This window comes from Rattus rattus, chromosome 8, assembly GCF_011064425.1.
Source record: "Rattus rattus isolate New Zealand chromosome 8, Rrattus_CSIRO_v1, whole genome shotgun sequence".
In the NCBI taxonomy this organism is placed as follows: Eukaryota; Metazoa; Chordata; class Mammalia; order Rodentia; family Muridae; genus Rattus; species Rattus rattus.
This window is the reverse complement of record NC_046161.1, coordinates 34,978,141-34,996,561: the sequence shown is the minus strand read 5'-3', so window position 1 is coordinate 34,996,561 and position 18,421 is coordinate 34,978,141. Positions and strand designations below refer to the sequence as shown.

The window sequence follows — 18,421 nt, the reverse complement described above, 5'->3', positions numbered from 1 at the left end:
CTGAGCTGACTGTCCCTGCTGGGCAGAAAACCTAGAGTGATGAATGGGGCTGGATGAAGTCATCCTGCTCCGCCAATCAGGCTGCTCCAACGGAGCTAGGGGCCTCTGCGGATCCAGCTTGGCTGCCTGCTGCTCTGATGTACCTTTAGACAGAGGCTGTGAGTCTCTGGGAGTGGAGTTGGGGGTGTGTGAACGGCCCGCCCCTGGCTTCTGTGTAGGCCTCAGTCAGTCTGAATGTTATTGCAAGGTGAGTGGCTTCACGGGGGAGTCCCTTTCTTTTCGCCGCCTTCTCCACTTGGCCGTGCCACTCAGCTCGGTGCCTCAGCTCCTCCTCGCACAGGACCCCTGCTTCCATCTGAGTGCCTGCACCTTAACACCTGCCCCCACCAACCCACACCTTCGCCCTTCCTCCTGCCCCCGCACTGGCTCAGCACCTTCCAGGAGCCTCGGTCCACATGTGCTCCTTGTCCTGATCTCTGGGTACCAGCTGGCAGTGATTGGGGCAGGGCCTCCACTCTGCGTCCTCTCCCCCAGCAGGGGGAGCCTGGGGAGACCCACACTGCCCTTCTGAGACCAAGTACCAGGGGAGGGGAAGTGAACTGACTGGGTCTCATGGGCATGTGGCAATATTGACTGCCTGCTTCCCCAACTGGCTGGGAACCCTAGGGTTTTTTCCCCCATTGCCAAAGGCACCAGGGGGCCCTCTGGAGAGTGGAAGTGGGTCTCATTCTCCTGGCCTTCCTTCCAGAGGGGTGGCATCCTCTTTCTGGGTGGACATTTGTGACTCTGCCTTTTCTCCCTGGATGGTGCTGCTGCTCCCCAGGCCAAGCCGGGATCATGGATCCGGCCGACATGGCGACGGCAAAGGTAGGATGGAAATGCTGCCGGCCGCACTGTGCGTAAGTGGTTTCACTCTGCGAGTTCCGCCTTTGGTTCACTTTCTCTTCCCCCCCACTTCTCCCTCAGCCCAGCACTCAGGAGCAGTCAGGACTGTGTCAGGAGAGGGAAATGACCTCAGGAGAGGGGAGGGGTGTGTCTTGTGCTACACAGCACACGGACCTCCTCTTATCAATGCATCAGACCTGTGGATAGAGGAGGATAGGAGTGTTTGCCTGGACTCACTTTCCATGTCTGATTTTTTTTTCTTTTCTTTAGCTTTTCTCTGTTTTGTTTACCTTCATCCTGTCTGCTTTTGGCTCTCCTGTTCCCTGTCTTCCTCCTCTGCCTCTTCCCCACTCTCCTGATCCACGGGCTCGTCCCGACAGTCTCTCAACTTCTGTGTTCTTCCCCTTGCTGTTGTGTAAGGGCTGGGTGGGGTGTTGTGGGCTGGACAGCCTTAGGAGTGGAGACAGCTCATCCTGCAGCAGCAGACATTGGCCTTGGGACTGGTGAGGCCTTGGTGCCTGAGTGACAGGCACTTTCCCCTCCCCAAGCTCCTGAAGGGGAACAGTGGCTGGGTGTTGTGCCTGTGGTCTTGGATACACCAGAGGGCGTTGTTGAGTAGCGTTCTTATTCTGGATGCTGCTGGCAACTAGAATTCTGCTTTTCTGTTTATTTGTCCAAACAAGGAGCCCGAGCCATTGGTGGTAGATGGGGCACTGGAGGAGGCAAGTCTCAACAGCCCTTCCCCAGCCCCTGTCCTGTGTACAAGGAGACACCTGTACTATGGCCTATGCTGGGGGGCCTGGCTGTTTGGCCAGAGGGCTGAGTCTCCATTCTCACAGAGGTGGAAGACTGGAGGAGGCTCAGACTTCTGGAGCAGGTTGGGCTCCCTGCGATGTGTATGGAAGAGAGTGCGAATGGTGGTCCAAGCAGCCAGGATGTTTGGACGGGTCTCTTGGAATCGTTGGCTTGAGTGATTCTTCCATTCCTCTATGCTGTGGGATTGGAAGCAAGTTACTTAACCTCTCTGAGCTTTCACCTTTTAGTCTATACGAAGGTGAAAACGACATTTATCTGTTGTTTACGTCAGATAAAATCTGTTGCACACTTGAGGAGAAGGAGCAAGGGAAAGAACTCAAATGAGAACAGATCACCCAGGACTGCTTCTCTCCTTCCCTACTTTCACGAATACTTAAATAACCAATCAATACATGGGATGGCATAAGGGGCTGGGCCCTGTTCCCCCTTGGCAATGTGCATTGGCTGTTATGAGAACAGGCATCTGGGCTGTGTTTGGATCTGAAAGAGTTTGCTGTAAGCAGTTTATTGTCTGGTTGGGATGCCGCTGTCCACGATTTGGGTGATGCTGAGGCCAGAGATCTAGCTCTTGAGGCTGTAAGTCGTTTGCCATCAACCTGCCAGCTATTAGGGCATGGAGGTGGGGTAACGTCTAGGCAAGGCATGGCATGGGGGGGCACTGGAGAGTTCCAGAGTGAGTTTGGAGACATGTGGTCATGCTGTGTCTTTATTTGCATGTGGGGGCAGAAGCATACACAGCCCTGTTTTTCTATACCTTAGTCTAGACCTCAGGTCATCTCCAGTCACCTGCCATAGAACCAGAACTTAGCTGGATCATTCCTGAGGTTAGCCTTTGCTCTCAGGTCCTGGACCACGAAGTTGCTGGAACTGAAACTATTCAATCTGAGGATTTCTTTAACCCTCTCTGATCCAAACAGTTATTTCCGGCATCTTCCATCTTGGCTCATGAACCATCGAGCCATGAATTGACATATGAGTACAAGGCCCATGAGCCTCCTGCACTCCTAGGCGGGACTTTGCACAGTATAACCTGTGGGGTGTTATGAAGACATCACCTGTGGTTTCCACCGGCTCTGCAGAAAGCTTATAACTCAAAGCTGGGGAATCTCGAGCTGATTCAAGATGCTTCTATAAAGGGGTTGATTGGCTAGGCCAGGCAGAAAGCCTGAAGCCCAGATACAAAGAGCCTATGTTATGACTGGATGCCCTGGGCCCACGAGAGTGTAAAAAAACCTCCAAATAGCTGAGTAAAAATTCCTCTTGTGACTCAGAGGTCCAAATACATGTAAATGCTCCTCCCTCTTACCTTAGCCCTCCCTGCTTTATTTCTGAGTTTCTGCTTTCAGAATTTGCCCCAGGTCTAACGCACAGAGCTACGTTGCTACAGAAAGAAATAGCTTTTTGAGGAGGCGTGGCCAGTCCCGATGACAGCATCCTTATTTGATTCTGTTCACTTCCTGGAGGAGGGCTTTGGAGGTGTGGCTTCACTTCCGGGAGTCTGGATTCTGAGACTCCCTTCTCATGACACTGCCTGTTTCGTTTTTTTAAGGTTCCAGTTTAAGGTGGAGGTGTCTCATGCCTTTATCTGTAAAGGTGTAAAGGATCAATTCTGCTCAGACAGGTTTTTGATCTCTTGAGATGAGAGACCAGAAGCATTTATGGGTCCTTTATTCGGGGAAGGTGTTTCAGAGAATAGCACATGGTCCTGAGGGTGGGTGGGCGCTCACTAGTTTTTGGGGACGGCAGGTAAGTAAACAGATATGACAAAACAAGATAATGACAGCCAGCTGGGCATGTTGGCACACTTTTCATCCCAGTACTTGGGAAGCAGAGGCAGGTGGATCTCTGTGAGCTCGAGGCTGGTCTGGTCTTCATAGAGACTTCCAGAACAGCCAGAACTACCGACTAGAGAAACCCTGTCGTAAAAGCTGAAGCAACAGCAACCACAACAAAGAAAAGCAAACACAAAACAAAAAGCAAGGAGACGAGGGCCAGAAGAGAAATGGCTGTCCCTGGGGGAGCACAGACGTACTTTTTGATTGGGCAGGCTGGGAAGGAGGTGGTCAGGAAAGTGGTAATGTGCTACATCATGTCGGATATAGCTATGACTGGGGGTACACAATTCTGAGTGCAGATGCTAGCACGTCCATCCTCTATTTCTGTGAGCTTGAGCGAGTTACCGTGGCCTTTGCTGGTCTGTTTCTTTGTGAATAACGACATCCGAACCGTAGAGCTGCCATGGAGATTCAAGGACATTGCTGAGTTCAGGTTGATAGTCACAATGGAAGCTGCTCACGGACATCTTCTCAACAGCAGAGAGGCAGGTGTCTCCATGGTTGGGCTTTAGCATGTGTGCAGAAGTCAGGGCTGAAGAGTACATGAGAAGTGCAAACACGGAGTAGAAATGTTGGATGTTCACTAATGGCCACTGCTCATGGATGCGCGCTCCCCCCCCCCAGTGGAAAATGTATTTTATTGCTTTTTGGGACTGAAAATGCAGTTTTTTCCTTTTTTTAAAAATTAATCATTCCATTAGTTGACATCTCAAATGATATCCCACTTCCCAGTTACCCCTTCACCAGCCCCCCTTCCCACATCTGCCTTCCCCCTCCCCTTTGCCTGTATGAGAATCCCCCCTCCCCTTTGCCTATATGAGAGTGCTCCCCCACCCACCCACACTTTCCCACCCCACCTCTACAGCATCCCCCTAAGCTGGGGTATCAAGCCTCTCTGGGACCAAGGGCCTCTCCTCCCGTTGTAAGGCAAGGCCATCCTCTGCTACCTATGTATCTCGGGCCATGGATCCCTCCAGGTACAGTCCTTGACTCTGGGAGAATTAAGTGGTCAGGCCAGCCTATATTGTTCTTCTAATGTGGATGCAGTCCCCCTCCTCTCCCATGGAGGCCTTCTCAACAGCAGAGGGACATAGCAAGCAGGTGTCCCCATTGTTGGGGTTTAGCATGTGTGTAGAAGTCAAGGTTGAGGACTAAATGAGAAATACAAGCACAGAATAGAAATGTTCCAAGAGCCTCATAAGATCCTGAGATAGCCAAAATACTAGGGATAGGAACTCTGAGCTATCATCAGACCTGCTTAGGAGCAAGACCCTCCCACTCCCTGGTAGAAAAACGGGATCGTTTCCTTATTTTGCTCCAGTCTTGATATTTTATTTACATATCAATGGAATGTTCTTTTGAGGTACATAGCCCAGGGTATCCTGAAACTCAGTGTGTACTTCAGACTAGTCTTACATTCAAAATAACCTCTCCACCTTAGTCTAGCCATTGCTAGGATTACAGGCATGAACCATCATGCCGGCTCATTTTATTTTATTTTTTAACATGTTGCTCTTTCTGTTTTAGGGCAGGAAGTCCTTGAGGACTGAGCTTTATGGGCTTTGTTTGTTTGTTTGTTTTTGTTTATTGAGATAGGGCTTCTCTGTGTAGCCCTGGCTGTCCTGGAACTCACCTGTAGAGCAGGTTAGCCTTGAACTCATAGAGGTCCACCTGTTTCCACCTACTGAGTGCTGGGGTTAAAGGTGTGCACTACCATGGCCCATTGAGTATTATGCTTTTTGCTTTAAGTCTACAGAGTTTCTGGCATCTTCTGCTTTCCACAGGAAAAGATATACTACTCAGTAATGTTCGTTGGATTAAAGGTAAAGACCAAGTGGGAGAGAGTACAGCTGCAGATAGAAAGAGGAGGACTCATGGGTAACAAACAGTGGCAGAAGAGAAACTTTAGCCATGGTTTGGACCTAGGGTTGACTGGGCTTACAGTCTAATTGAATGGGAGACGAGAGGGAAAGAACGGAAGGTGAGGTCTCCATCTCTCAGTGGATATCTTGATAATGATGCTGCCATTCATTGAAGTATTACATCAGGCTGGAGTCAGGAGGTGTAGACCTGGAGTGAGACAGTTTGAGTGCCACGAGCCATCTAGGTTAAGCTGTTCAGGAACAATGGAACCTGTGTCTGAGGTCAAGGGAGTGGTTGTAGATGGCTCACATAAACGTGGGTGGCCATCAACATTTCCTCCGAGGCATTCTTAAAGCATTCACGTCTCATTGGGAACGCCTGTGACCCAGATGGCATTAAAGCACAGAGATTTTCGGAAGACCCCGTCTCAGTTCTCAGGCACCTGTAGCTGATCAGGAGGCCTCTGAGTCACACAGGGAGACATTTCCAGATGTTTTTTTGAATCCCCGAAGGGCAACCATGCTAAGATATAAAATGACCACTGCCCCTACTTACACTTAAAAAATAATTTAACATGAAATTAAAAAGGAGGTACTGTTGAAAGTTAAAGAATTAAATATATTGATCCTTTTGAAATTTATTGTGTTTCCCTAACTATCCCTAAGCTCTCCATGGGTTCATGTACAACCTCCAGCATGGGGAAAAGGTGTAGGGTGGATACCTTTAATCCTAGCACTTGGGAGGCAGAAGCAGGAGCATTTCTATGAGTTTGAAGCTGACCAGGGCAGCCAGGGCTACACTTTGAGACCCTGTCTCAAACCAAACCAAACCAAACCAAACCAAACCAAACCAAACCAAACCAAACCAACGTCATGATCCAAACCAGCATTTGGGTGCCCTTGAACCATTAACTATGGCCAGTGGTATAATATGAGGCTACGGGTTCATTTACTAAGAGTGCTAACCACAAGACAGAGGAAGCTGAACTATTAACTCCCTTGTAGCAGGCTGGTCTGATGTCTTTTGGGATGGTGAAAGAGTCTATGCAGTATCAGAACCCTTAGGTGGTTCTAACCACCGCCAACACACGTCACTGGCTGCCTTCTCAGTCCTGGGCAGAAATAAGAAAATATCCCAAAGGTAGAAAGAAAGAAATTTCAAAATCCATACTCATTCAATTCAGTCTGCTGTATCCCAAGAAGTCAGTGTTTATTGTCAGTGATGGCAGCAGAACGCATTAACAAGCACAATTTCTGGACCTGCCACGGAAGTAGGAAAATGCCTATCTCAGTAAAGGATGTCAACAAATACTGGATACCCTTTTTTGGCCAGCGCTCTCAAACAAAGACCAGACTAATGGAGAAATAATCGTCACAAACTGACTTAGTGTAGGGTAGCCGAGCAGACCACCATGAGTCCTCAGCTGATAAATTAGCGTCATGTTTACAAACTGTGTCCATTTTGAAAGACACAGGGAATATGTCTTAATTAGATAGACCTCTCCCTGGGAACTTCTGTTTCAAGCTTTGTTATTCAGTTAAAGCTGTGTCTTATCCTTTTGTTAAAGTCCAAGGAGGCCGTCTTTGCAATGTTATGCTGTGCCTGAGTCCCGAGCATAGCATCCATTCAGTGAATGCTGACCTAATAAATACCACGGCACCGAAAAGACACAAAAATACCTAGGTTCCTGGTAAATACTTAATGCTGCGGGAATGCTATTAAACAGTTGTTCTGTTGTATCATTTAAGGCAGTACAGGTCTGTGACAATCGCATAATAGGAGAAACTTGGAAAAGGTAGAGACAACGCATGTCAGGAAGTAGAGCAGGGGGACAGTTGGCCCTTCTGGCACATGATGGTGGATCTGGGGACACTGGTTAGAAATCTCCATGGAGGTTGGGAAGCTTCATCACCTACTTACTCCATATGTGTTATGAACTGCCAAGAGCCTGGTGCCACTGCCCTTTTGAGTAGGTGAAGGGTGTGAGGCTTAGGGAAATAAGCAAGCTTTCTTAAAGGGCACTTGACTGTGAGGTATGGATGTGGACTGAAGTCTGATTCTAGAATCTGGTTGCTAAATCTGGTATACTTCCCTGGGACTAAGGCGAGTCTGGGGTCTGTTAGCTTACAGGCAATTCCATCAGGCTCCTCCCAGGAACCTAGCAACAACTTAAGGTCATCATCTGCAAGATGCACCAGGTGTGGGCTGGATGTAAAAGGACTGCTCGCCACCTCAGCGCTCTCTCTCTCTCTCTCTCTCTCTCTCTCTCTCTCTCTCTCTCTCTCTCTCTCTCCCTTCCCTTCCCCTCCCTCTCTTCCACCTCCAGTGCCTTCTCTTTCACCCTTTCCTTCTCTGTGGCCCCCTCTTCTCTACCCTCATGACTCTGCTCTTGTCTGTCTGTCCCTACCCTTTTCTCCAAGTCCTCACTCCTCTCCCTTCCCCCAGTAAACCCCCCCTTTTTTTTAAAAGATTTATTCATTTTATTATATATAAGTACACTGTAGCTGTCTTCAGATACACCAGAAGAGAGCATCAGATCTCTTTACAGATGGTTGTGAGCCACCATGTGGTTGCTGGGAATTGAACTCAGGACCTCTGGAAGAGTAGTCAGGTGCTCTTAACCGCTGAGCCATCTCTCCAGCCCGTAAACCCCCTTTTTACCAGTTCTGTTACATAAGTAAGTCAGGGCATGGGTCCCACAGGTGCCTGCTCACTGCATTATATTTCATGGGAGGGTCAGTTGAGAATGTGCCCCTCAGGGTTGGTTTTAAGAACAAGCCACTTCTCTGTCAACAAGAGATTCCTTCACCATATCCTTGGACTGTGGAAATGCGTAACACTGAATTCATCTGTCATTCTCGCCCTCCCCTCCCCACCCTGCCCCCTACGGCAGTGCTCATGTATCTTAATTAAAAAGGAGAACTCCTCACATGGGTAGGAGAGCAGGCAGCTGCTGTGTGTGGGTGGATAGGTGTTCCCTCCCTAGGGAATCGGAGTCTGTGAGGCCCTACCTGACTTCTAACTGTGGTTCACCTGGAGGTTCTCCTGAGCATAGAGGAGCAGCAGGCTATAAGAAACCTGCCTGGTCCTTCCTTCTGACATGGGACACGTGTGTTTCTTCTGTGTGTATAGCTACAATGGTGAAGGGAGGCCAGTGTCTCTTTCTTTGGTGGTGGGGTAGGGTTTCTGTGGCTAGTCTGACGACCAGGTTCTGGCCTTCTTGGAGCTGCCCTCTGTCCATGGGGAGAAGAGGTCTTATGAGCCAAGACATGGGGATATGTTTGGCATGCAGATAAACCAACCTCGAGGTAACAGGTGGGCCTTTGGGAAGTGGGAGAGGTTTTGGAATGGGATGAGAATGTGGGATGGATCCTCTTGGGTGTGGCATGGGGTCCTCTTTGAGAGTTCCTTTGACAGAACTGGTGACATTCTTGTGTCCATCAAGCCAGTTTCCTTGGAAGGGGAATGCCAGGCTGGGTGTCACGGCTTACCCTTTTAATCTCAGTACTCAGGAAACAGAAGTAGGAAGATAACCTCAAGGCTAGCCTGGGCTACAGAGTAATACCTTCCTTGTCTTCAAAAACCAAAAAAAACCCAAAAACTAAAACAAAAGAAGACAAAACAAAACAAAACAAAACAAAAAAAACCCAGCTATGTCAAGAGCAGGGAAGAGGAGTAGCTTAGCTGGGTTCTCAGCCCGCACGGGTGTAGCAGATCATCTCTGCGTCACCAGGCAAGAGAAGGTCCAAGGCTAGAGAGGGCAGAGGTCCTGCAGTCCTAGGTATCCCTTTAACTTTTAGCTTTTCCCATTTTTACCAATGACTACTGTCTTGGTTATTTTTTCTACTGCTGCGAAGAGACACCATGGCCAAAACAACTAATAAACAGAGAGTTCATTGGGAGCTTTTTTACATTTTCAAAGGGTTGAAGTCTACAATCATCATGAAGTGGAGCATGGCCGCAGGCAGGTAGGGCGCTGGAGTGGCGACTGAGATCTTTTACATCTGATCCACAAGTATGAGGCAGAAAGAAAGATCAGAAGAAAGACAGCTAACTGGGAATGACATAGGATTTTAAAAGCTCAAAGTCCACCTTGATGACGCACCTCTTCTAACAAGGCCACACTCCCTAATCCTTCCCAAACAGTCCACCAACTGGGGACCAAATATTCAAATATGTGAGCCTATAGGAGCCCTTCTCATTTCAACTTTCGTAACAGTTTTTCTTGAACTTGCTCAGGAGCCTAGTCCCATGATACCCTCAGATCTACCAGTGACCAGGTCTCCTGTGTAAAGTGGTATGCTTGGATATAAATGTACTCATATTATGTCATATCTAGGCTGCTTACAGTACCTAATGCAATGTGAACACCATGTACAGTTGTTCTGTTGTATTGTTTGAGGAAGTGAAGTCTGAGCTCATTCTGTAAACATGCAGCTTTTTCTGGGAATGTTGTATCCAAGGTTGGTGAAGTCCTGTATGCTGGACCTGTGAGGCAGAGGACCCGGTGTGCACTCACCCAGGAGCCAGTGATAGCTGGTAATGTTGTGAAAAGAACTGGACAACACCAAACCCTGGTTTCTTCTTTGAACAAATGTTAACCCTTTCCTGTTTAGCTGTTCAATATCGGAAACTCTTCCGGGTCACAGTGAGGTTCACAAGACACTATGTCTGCGCCCCCCACTGGGGTGGTCCGAGTGGTTGGTTGCCTGTCCTTGGCATTCCAGTCCTGCTTTCCCTTTTCTGGGGGCAGGATGGAAGCTAGAGTTGATTGGAGTCTGGTTTTGGCTCTGATCCTGCCGTTGTTGCCTGAAGGAACATTCTGGATTAACAGATTGTGAAGGGGAAGCAGAGACGAAAGTGATTTTTTTTGTCTTTTTTTTTCTGAAAAAAAAAAAAAAGATTCAACTTCAAGACCTTCTGTGAATCCTTAGGGTCACAGAGATAGAAGGAAACACGGACACAAAAAGCCTGGCTTACTCTGCCCATAGGTCTATCAACCTCTCCCAGCTTCGTGCAAGGTACCGGCTCCCTCCCTGGACTGTGGAGCTAGAGGGCTGGACTGTGCACCAAGGGTACTAAGGACAAGGGGGGTGCTCAGGAGGCTCCAGGCTTGGGAGCTGACACAGATGGACAGACCAGAAGGCAAGGCCAATGCCTACAGCCCACACTGTCACCCCAGAGCCTGTGACTAATAGTGGCAGAGGGTGGGGAGTGGTGAGGCAGGGGGGAGGAACAGGGAAGTGGTAGGGAGCACCTGATCAGTGCAGCCCTGGCCATCTGCCGGCCCCTCACACAGCCCTATTGACTACAATTTGGAGTTTGGAAGAGGATTCTGGCTAGGGGATGAGGAGAGGCTTGTTGTTGAAATGGAGTGTTTGGGAGGCTGCGCTCCCCCCCCCCCCAAGCGTTCCTCTCTTGCTTGCTTCCTGACCTCCAAAAATGCTCCTTAAATATAACACTCTCAGCGCCTGATGACTCTCCTGCCTGAGCTCGGAGCTTTGATTCCCCAGCGTGTGACTGCAGCACCGCTCTGCCCCAGTTTTGCCAGCAACTAGAGGCTTGCCAGTCTGACTGCCAGGCTGCTGCAGCTAGGTTTGCTGCCCTGGAGAAGGAATGGGCCGAGGAACCGTGGCCAGAGTCTGAGATACAAGGAGGGCCTCAGGGATCTGGCCATCCATTTTCTGCTCCAGATACAGAACTATTTGCTTGGAGTGACTTAGCAAGGTCAGGAGGAGGCCCAAGCCTCTGCTGTTGGGGAAGAACCCCCACTGGGGAGGTGCAGTCTAAAGTCTTGGATTCTCCCTTGAGTTACTCTAGTTGGCCAGATCCTTCCGTGGACCCTGACTCTTGAGTATGCGGTTTCTGGACTTGCTTTGGCCAAGAGTCCTGGGTGCATGGAAGTGGTCTGTTTCAGTTGAATGTGATCTTTGTTACTTTTCTAGGCCCTATCTGTGGATGAGGCAAGAAACTCCAGTCATTGTTTTTGTTGGGTAAGACAGTAAACAGCACCAGAGGCTTGGAGGAGACCAAGACTCCCAATAAAATAAAATAAAATAAAATAAAATCAAGGCAGGTGAAATAAACTTTTTAACGAAGTAAAGTCTAGAGCTAAGTAAAGTTTAGAAGTTTTTAACTAACTAAAGTTTAGAAGAATCACCCTAGGGAACTTAGAATAACACAAACCAACTGTATGTTGACCCAATGGGAATCTATAAGCCACAGCCCCAAACAAGTTCTGAAACACGAATATTATAAAACGAAACACCGTCATGGTCAGACCTTGCCCCATATCAGAGAAGATGGGCGTGGCAGTAGGCTCTGGTTACTCTGTTACCCTAAGCTTGTTTTCACAAGCATCGGGCAGCGTATTTACGAGAGACATAGACACAAGAGGGTCTTTAAAAGAGACCTAAAATAATGACAAACAGGAAAATAAAGCACTTCTCACCATCATAGTCTGATTTGGGGAGAGAAAAAGACAATATTTAGATTAGGCCTAAAGCATAGAGAAGAGCAAGTGAGTTTCTGTCTGCTCTTACGGTTCCCCTGACCAGCTTTTCCAAGGACTGGTTACTCTGTTGCTTGCTCCTTTGTTCAACATCAAGGCTTACGATTAGTTTTTATTGTGTGGATATGAGTTTTATGTATTCTTTGTGTGTTTACAGATGGACAGACAAAGATCTTCACTGACTCCCTTTCTTGTCCAGCCTTGTGTTTCTGAAGTTTATCCCTCTGTTGTATACTACAGTGCTGTGCATCTTCAATGCCATTTACCATTCTACTTGACAATGCTCTTCAGGCAGGGTCTTCCTTGTTGCACACTGCCTGTTTAGCCTTATACAATTCACCTTCGCCAGAGTATTTATGGGGCAGGGATACACTTGTTCAGCCTCTCCTGTCATTCAGGAGTTGAGCCAATATGCCCTTCCACTCGCTCTTTCTCAATACTTGATATCGTTTGATGTCAAAATTTTGGCCAGCCAGGCCCAAGCATTCAGGAGGCAGAGGGAGAGGCAGAGGCAGAGGCAGGGGCAGGGGCAGAGGCAGAGGAAAGGGCAGAGGAATTGGCAGGGGCAGATGCAGGGGCAGGGGCAGGGGCAGAGGCAGAGGCAGAGGCAGAGGCAGAGGCAGAGGCAGAGGCAGAGGCAGAGGCAGAGGCAGAGGCAGGGGATCTCTGAGTTTGAGGCCAGCGTAGGCTACAAAATGGGTTCCAGGACAGCCAGAGCAACACAGTGAGACCCTGCCTTAAAATAAATAGACAAATCAGCAAGCAAGGAAACAAACAAATAAAATAAATAAATAAAAATTTGACCCATCAGTTGGTCTGAAGCAGCATTCCGAATTTGTATTTTCCAAGTCCTCATAAAGGTGAGGACGGCTTCATATGTTTTTACTTCCTCTTCCGAAAGCCCTTATTCCAACTTTTTGCCTAGTTCCCTTATGTTTACCTCTCATGGACTTTTGGGAATTTTTAGTAAACCTCCAAACAGTCGGTTTCTCAATATATATATTGTGTGTATTTTCTCCTGGCAAGACATTTGTGCCCTCCTTCCCCCAACTTTCCTTTCAATGACTAGAAGTTGGTCATTTTAAATGTATAATTGTTTTCTTTTGCAGGGTGTGTGTGTGTGTGTGTGTGTGTGTGTGTGTGTGTGTGTGTGTGTGTGTGAGAGAGAGAGAGAGAGAGAGAGAGAGAGACAGACAGAGAGAGACAGAGAGAGACAGAGAGAGAGAGAGAGAGAGAGAGAGAGAGAGAGAGAGAGAGAGAGAGAGAGCCCCCAGGGAAGGAGAGAGGGAGGGAGAAAGGGAGGTGTGTGTGAGAGGAGAGCGCGCGTATGGAAGAGACAGACAGAGACAGATGGGGGGGAGGGGGGGAGGGAGGAAGGGAGGGAGGGAGAGAGAGAGAGAGAGAGAGAGAGAGAGAGAGAGAGAGAGAGAGAGAGAGAGAGAGAGAGTGAGGGATTGTTTAGGAGATTTTTTAGACTAATCATTGAGTTGATAGGACTTTGAGGACCTTTTGTTTTGTTTTATTTTGTTTTGTTGTTGTTGTCCTTTGTCACAGGTCAAGGATTAGGACTGTCCTGAATCCTAATAAAGGAATCATTAGGGTGAGATGTGACCAAATAGAGGCCTGGGGGTACCTACTGTACCAGAAAAGTGAGGTGTTGCCAAGCAGGGGCCCAGGTGGGCAAGGACACTGTGTTAAAGTTCCCTTTGAAGCCTCACTCCTAGTGGGCTTTTCCAGTTTCTCTCTGTGCTTTGAGGCCATGAAAACTGAAGCCCAGGATTGTTTGTTTCCCATCACTCAGTGTTTGAACTTTACATATTCCTAACTTTTGCGGTTTTACCAATACCACAGGCATTTTAAAATCATTTCCTTTTGACTTTCTGTGTTCCGGTCTGTGTGGTCATCTTGCGAGATAAAGGAGTCTTCAGAGCGTAGTCTTCTTTAAAATAATTTATGCCCTTCCTGAAACATGAATATCGTGGAGCAGTCAGCCTGCAGAGAGGCAGGCGGCATCTGGGGAAGGCGTGCACTCCTTCTGTGAACTTGTACCAGAGTGCTCCATTTCCCAGGGAGGGAACTGCTCTCAGGGTACAGAGTGCCACAGAAAGGCAGGCAAGTCCACAAGATGAGCATTTATCTATCTCTCAAGGTCTCCATGATCATTTACATCAGGGGTGTGCCTTGTTCCGTGTCTCGTCAGCCATGTTTGGATTCTTTGTGGACTGAAAAGCGTAGCGTTGGTTTCTGGAGCACTAGGAAAAATCCGTGATCCACAGCCAAGGGGAATCTGTGGATGACTGTCACCCGCCCCACCAGGCTCCCATGTCACACACACTGGCACTCAGCATTCTCAGTAATGAAGAGGTTGCCTTGGCTTAGACTCTCCATCCTTATTGGCTATACTTTATGGCTTGGCTACGTGAGCTCTTTTAAACCAGCACATCCGAGAGAAAAGATGTGTGTGTGTGTGTGTGTGTGTGTGTGTGTGTGTGTGTGTGTGTATGCTTTTGTGTTCTTACATGCTTATCTGTCATTCATATGTAAAACCATATGTTAAGGAGCTTCCTCTGTCATTTTCTTCTTCTATTTTAAAAGATTTATTTATTATATATGAGTACACTGTTGCTGTCTTCAGATACACTGGAAGAGGGCATCGGATCCCATTACAGATGGTTGTGAGCCATCATGTGGTTGCTGGGAATTGAACTCAGGACCTCTGGAAGAGCAGTCAGTGCTCTTAACCACTGAGCCGTCTCTCCAGGCCCCTCCACCCTTCCCCTCCTGTCATTTTCTACTTCAGTCTTTGAGGCAGTCTCTCACTGGACCTGGAGCTCATTGATTGGTGATCTGGCCAGCCAACTCAGGGATCTGCTGGCCTCCATCGCCCCCAGCCCCCAGCACTGGGGTTCCAATATGAACTTCTGTCCTATAGGTTTCTGCTTGGAAGGGGTTTCCAAGGTTCTTGGTTTCTTTCTTCATGGAGCCAAGTCTTTGCCTTGAGACTTTTTAAAATAAACATGCACAGGGATTGGGCTTGAAGTTTGACACGATTATGTTTATATCCCAAAGTTGCATCTTCCCGGCTGTTTGGCATCAGGCATACCAAGATGCTACCCTTGTTATTGCTCTGCTGTACCGTGTGAAACACAACCCTGGCCAAAACCTCAGTGTGTGCATGCACAACCACAACTTTGTACCTACCACACCTAGCTCAACAGCCGGCACCTCAGGCCCTCCACATACTCATGTTAGTAGTTGTTAAAGAGGGTTTCTATGGAGTTTCCCAAAGTAGCTGATGGCCAAAGGCCAAAGAACTTTAACTTTTCCAGAGAGTAATGTTTGGGGTACTATGGTCTGATGCTGAAGTGTCCCCCATGATTGGAGCAGTTAGGACCAATGAGACGATTGACATCTATATAGAGGACTATCAGTGACATTAGCCCAGAGGCTAGATCGTGGGAATTTGGATCACATTACCAAGACGTGAAGAAAATTCATTCAGTGCACCTTGGGAATCTGGTATACCTCATCAATTCCTGTGCTGAATGTATGGCCTGGACACAGGCCCAAGGATCCTTAAAAAAACACAGTTGGCAATGTCTTTTAGAAGTCCTAGTGGCATTTGAGCATCACCTGGTGTGGGGCTGTGCATGGAGAGGAATTCCACAGCTCTTTGGCTATCATGTCCCTGAAACGGATCCTAGATCAGGGTCCTAGAGAGTGTTTCTTCTGTGTTAGTCAAATGTTGGAGGGAGACAGCGATGATTTGAGTGTCAAATAGAATGAGGGTGGTGGGCGATGAGCAGGGCACTCACCACGACAGCTCCCAATGGGATTCCATGTCTCTGTTCGTTGAGAGCGATACCTTAGAGAGTCGAGCTTGGTGATGTGTATTTGGCCCAGGCGTGCCTGTAGAGTGTTTCGGGCCAGTTTTAGTGGAAAGGCTTATTATGGTTCAGCTGAAGGTTGCTATTTCATAATTAATCTCCTCTTTGTTCTCTTTCACTCGCCCGCATTACTGACCCAGATAATGGATAATATGGGGAAGGCCAGAAAGGAGCGAGTGGTACAGCCGGAGGAGAAACCGTTGGTGTGAGAACCTCCAACCAGAGTTGATTTGGGGAGCCACAGGCATTTCCCCCACATCAAATTCAGAGTCCACGTTTCCCCCCCTCGCTTAGTGTTATTCCTGGAGTACCTAAGTCTGTTTGCTTCTTGGGTTGGTGATGAAGTCCTAAGCCAGGCCAGGCTGTTGGAGCCACCTTGATAGGATTCTTGACCTCAGGTGACTGAAAGCCTGCTTTGCCACTCAGAGCTGCTCACCACATGCCCTGGTCATGTGGGCAATGTCCCCAGTAGGGGAAAAGAACTGTGAGTTCTCTGTGCTCAGAACTAACTGCTTGGGAGCTCAGAGCCTGCTGACTATCCCAGCTTGCTTCCTTAGGAGCTGACAATTCTACTTAAGGTGGTCTTGAGTAGCCTGTCACGGGATAGTACACTAACTAGGATTTTTCAGGTGTGCTCAGCGGAGGAATCCTGAAGTTGTCCAGGACCCCTTCCCTGCCAAGGGTGTGACCTATTAACTCACCTGGTTAATATTGCTGGGGGCCTGTGACACTAGTGACTATATCCCTCTTCAGGGAGTGGTTTTTTTTTTTTGTTTTGTCTTTTGCTTCTTCCTTCCTGGTACCGCATTCCTCCATGCAGCACACAGATCTCTGTCATCCCTGGTGATCTGTCCCATTCTGGGACAAAACATGTGCTGTGTCTTTAAATGGGCGGAAGTGGCTGGTGGTGCTTTGCTTGGGTACTGCATTGATTAGGAGATTACATGGAGCTGCCGCCTGGGGGAGGAGAGTGCAGGTTCTGCTAGGTCGGTGCTTGATCCTTCCTGCACTCCCTGCCTTTCCTTCCCAAGGCTGGCTGCTCACTGCCGGTAGGAGGTGAGGGTGGGTGGCTGGCGGCCAGCCTGACTGTGGATGCAACTCCAGGGCTCGCTCCGTTCAGGCTTACCAGAGTACCCATCCTCATCAGAGACTGGCAGTGGCGGCAACAGCCAGGGCAGCCGGCTCCAGCCTGGGGCTGGATTTGCCCAAGCTGCCCTTGGCCTCTGAGCCCAGCTGAGAGCTGGGAGAAGGGCAGTGGGAAGAGAAGCAGCAGGATCTCTCTCTCTCTCTCTCTCTCTCTCTCTCTCTCTCTCTCTCTCTCTCTCTCTCTCTCGTTCAAGTCACACTATATGGGATTCTGTTCTTTTGGGACTTCGTCATCTTTTCCACTATGTCCTGGGACCTCCGGAGCTGTGACAGGGATGCTAAGGACACGGTCAGTGGATGCTCGTGACTGTACTAATGAAAGGATTCAAGCTCTCCTGGTAAGTGGAGGATGGATAAGCTCGACCTCTTCCGTCTCTCCTCACCTGTGTGTTCCACCAGCCCCCTTCAGAGGTCTCCTTGAGACAGGCCTGCCTCACTGGGTGGGGGCAGCAAGGTGTCGAGGCAGGGATGACAAACCCTGAAGTTAGAATACCTGGCTCAGCCAGCACCCACGGGGCTGTGGTATTTTCTCTCCCAGCCATGTTCTCTGCGGTCAGGGGTTTGTAGAAGTTGAGAGGCTGTGGAATCTCGAATCTCACAGAATCGGAAAAGAGCCTCCAACTTTGAGGGGTCGGGTGGTTGTACACAGAGATGGAACTTTATACAAAGGTGCTTTCCTCTGGCTTGCACTTGTTCTGGGTTGGGGGCCTTGACTGTTTCCCCAGGGAGCGGTTTTTCCTTGTCATCACCGGGGGTGGGGGGGTGGGAGGGGTGTTAGCCACAGCTGAGGCAACCTCTGACTTCTCTGGGCAGCTTCTCCCTAAGGAGCGAGTGATAGGGGCTTGGCCCCATCTTCCAGGATGCCTGGCTAAGGAAGAGTGGACTTGTGCCTTAGGGCTTTGCAAGTGTTGACTCTTGCTGGGATTAATATGGGGCATGAGAAGAACTTCTGCTTTGGAGTGTGTGGGGATAGTTGCGTTCTAGCTGCAGCCGTAGGCAGAGTATTTTTACCTTCTATTTTAAAAATAAAACCCTTACTGTTCCCTCTTCTCCTTTGATCCACTGAGGACCAGATGGGTGGGGGGAACTGGCTTTTTTGTCGGCTTGAGAAACTGCAGAATTTGCTTGGAAAACTTTGTCCTACCAGGAATCTGGTACCCCCGCAGGGCGGCCTGTGCAGCTGCCTTGGAGGAGAAAGGCTCCCGGGTTAGGGAGGGAGGGCGCTTTAACTCCTTGAAGAGGGTGGAGGTAGGAGGAGGGGAAAAGCTTGGGGAAGCTCTCTGCAGGAATGCTGCCTACCTTCCCGGTGGACCTGCTGTCCTAGTTGACTGGGGGGTAGTGGGGGAGGGCATTCCTGAGAGTGGCCGGTTGAGCTTTAAAATCTGGGATAGGATTGAGCACTTTCACCAAGGAGTCTTAGCCGGGCTGCAGGTGACTTCTAGTTTCCTAGAAGCCCCTACCCAATCCCCAAGCCCCAA

The 18,421-nt window shown here is 48.9% G+C and overlaps 1 protein-coding gene across 4 annotated transcripts in view; it reads left to right on the top strand.

Annotated features, from left to right (window-relative positions):
- The first annotated feature begins 223 nt into the window (after positions 1-223).
- The window catches only part of Gramd1b (GRAM domain containing 1B), a 101,771-nt gene continuing 83,573 nt past the window's right edge, over positions 224-18,421 (top strand). For 2 of the 4 annotated variants that reach the window (XM_032910042.1, XM_032910041.1), the window contains exon 1: positions 843-867. Coding sequence is in view for 1 of the 4 variants with exons in the window: in XM_032910044.1 (XP_032765935.1) it covers positions 17,241-17,281 (41 nt within the window). In the remaining 3 variants the exon portion in view is untranslated. Of the gene's footprint in view, positions 248-842; positions 868-16,710; positions 17,282-18,421 lie in introns of those variants that run through there. The other 2 variants (XM_032910047.1, XM_032910044.1) reach the window with 2 other exon arrangements.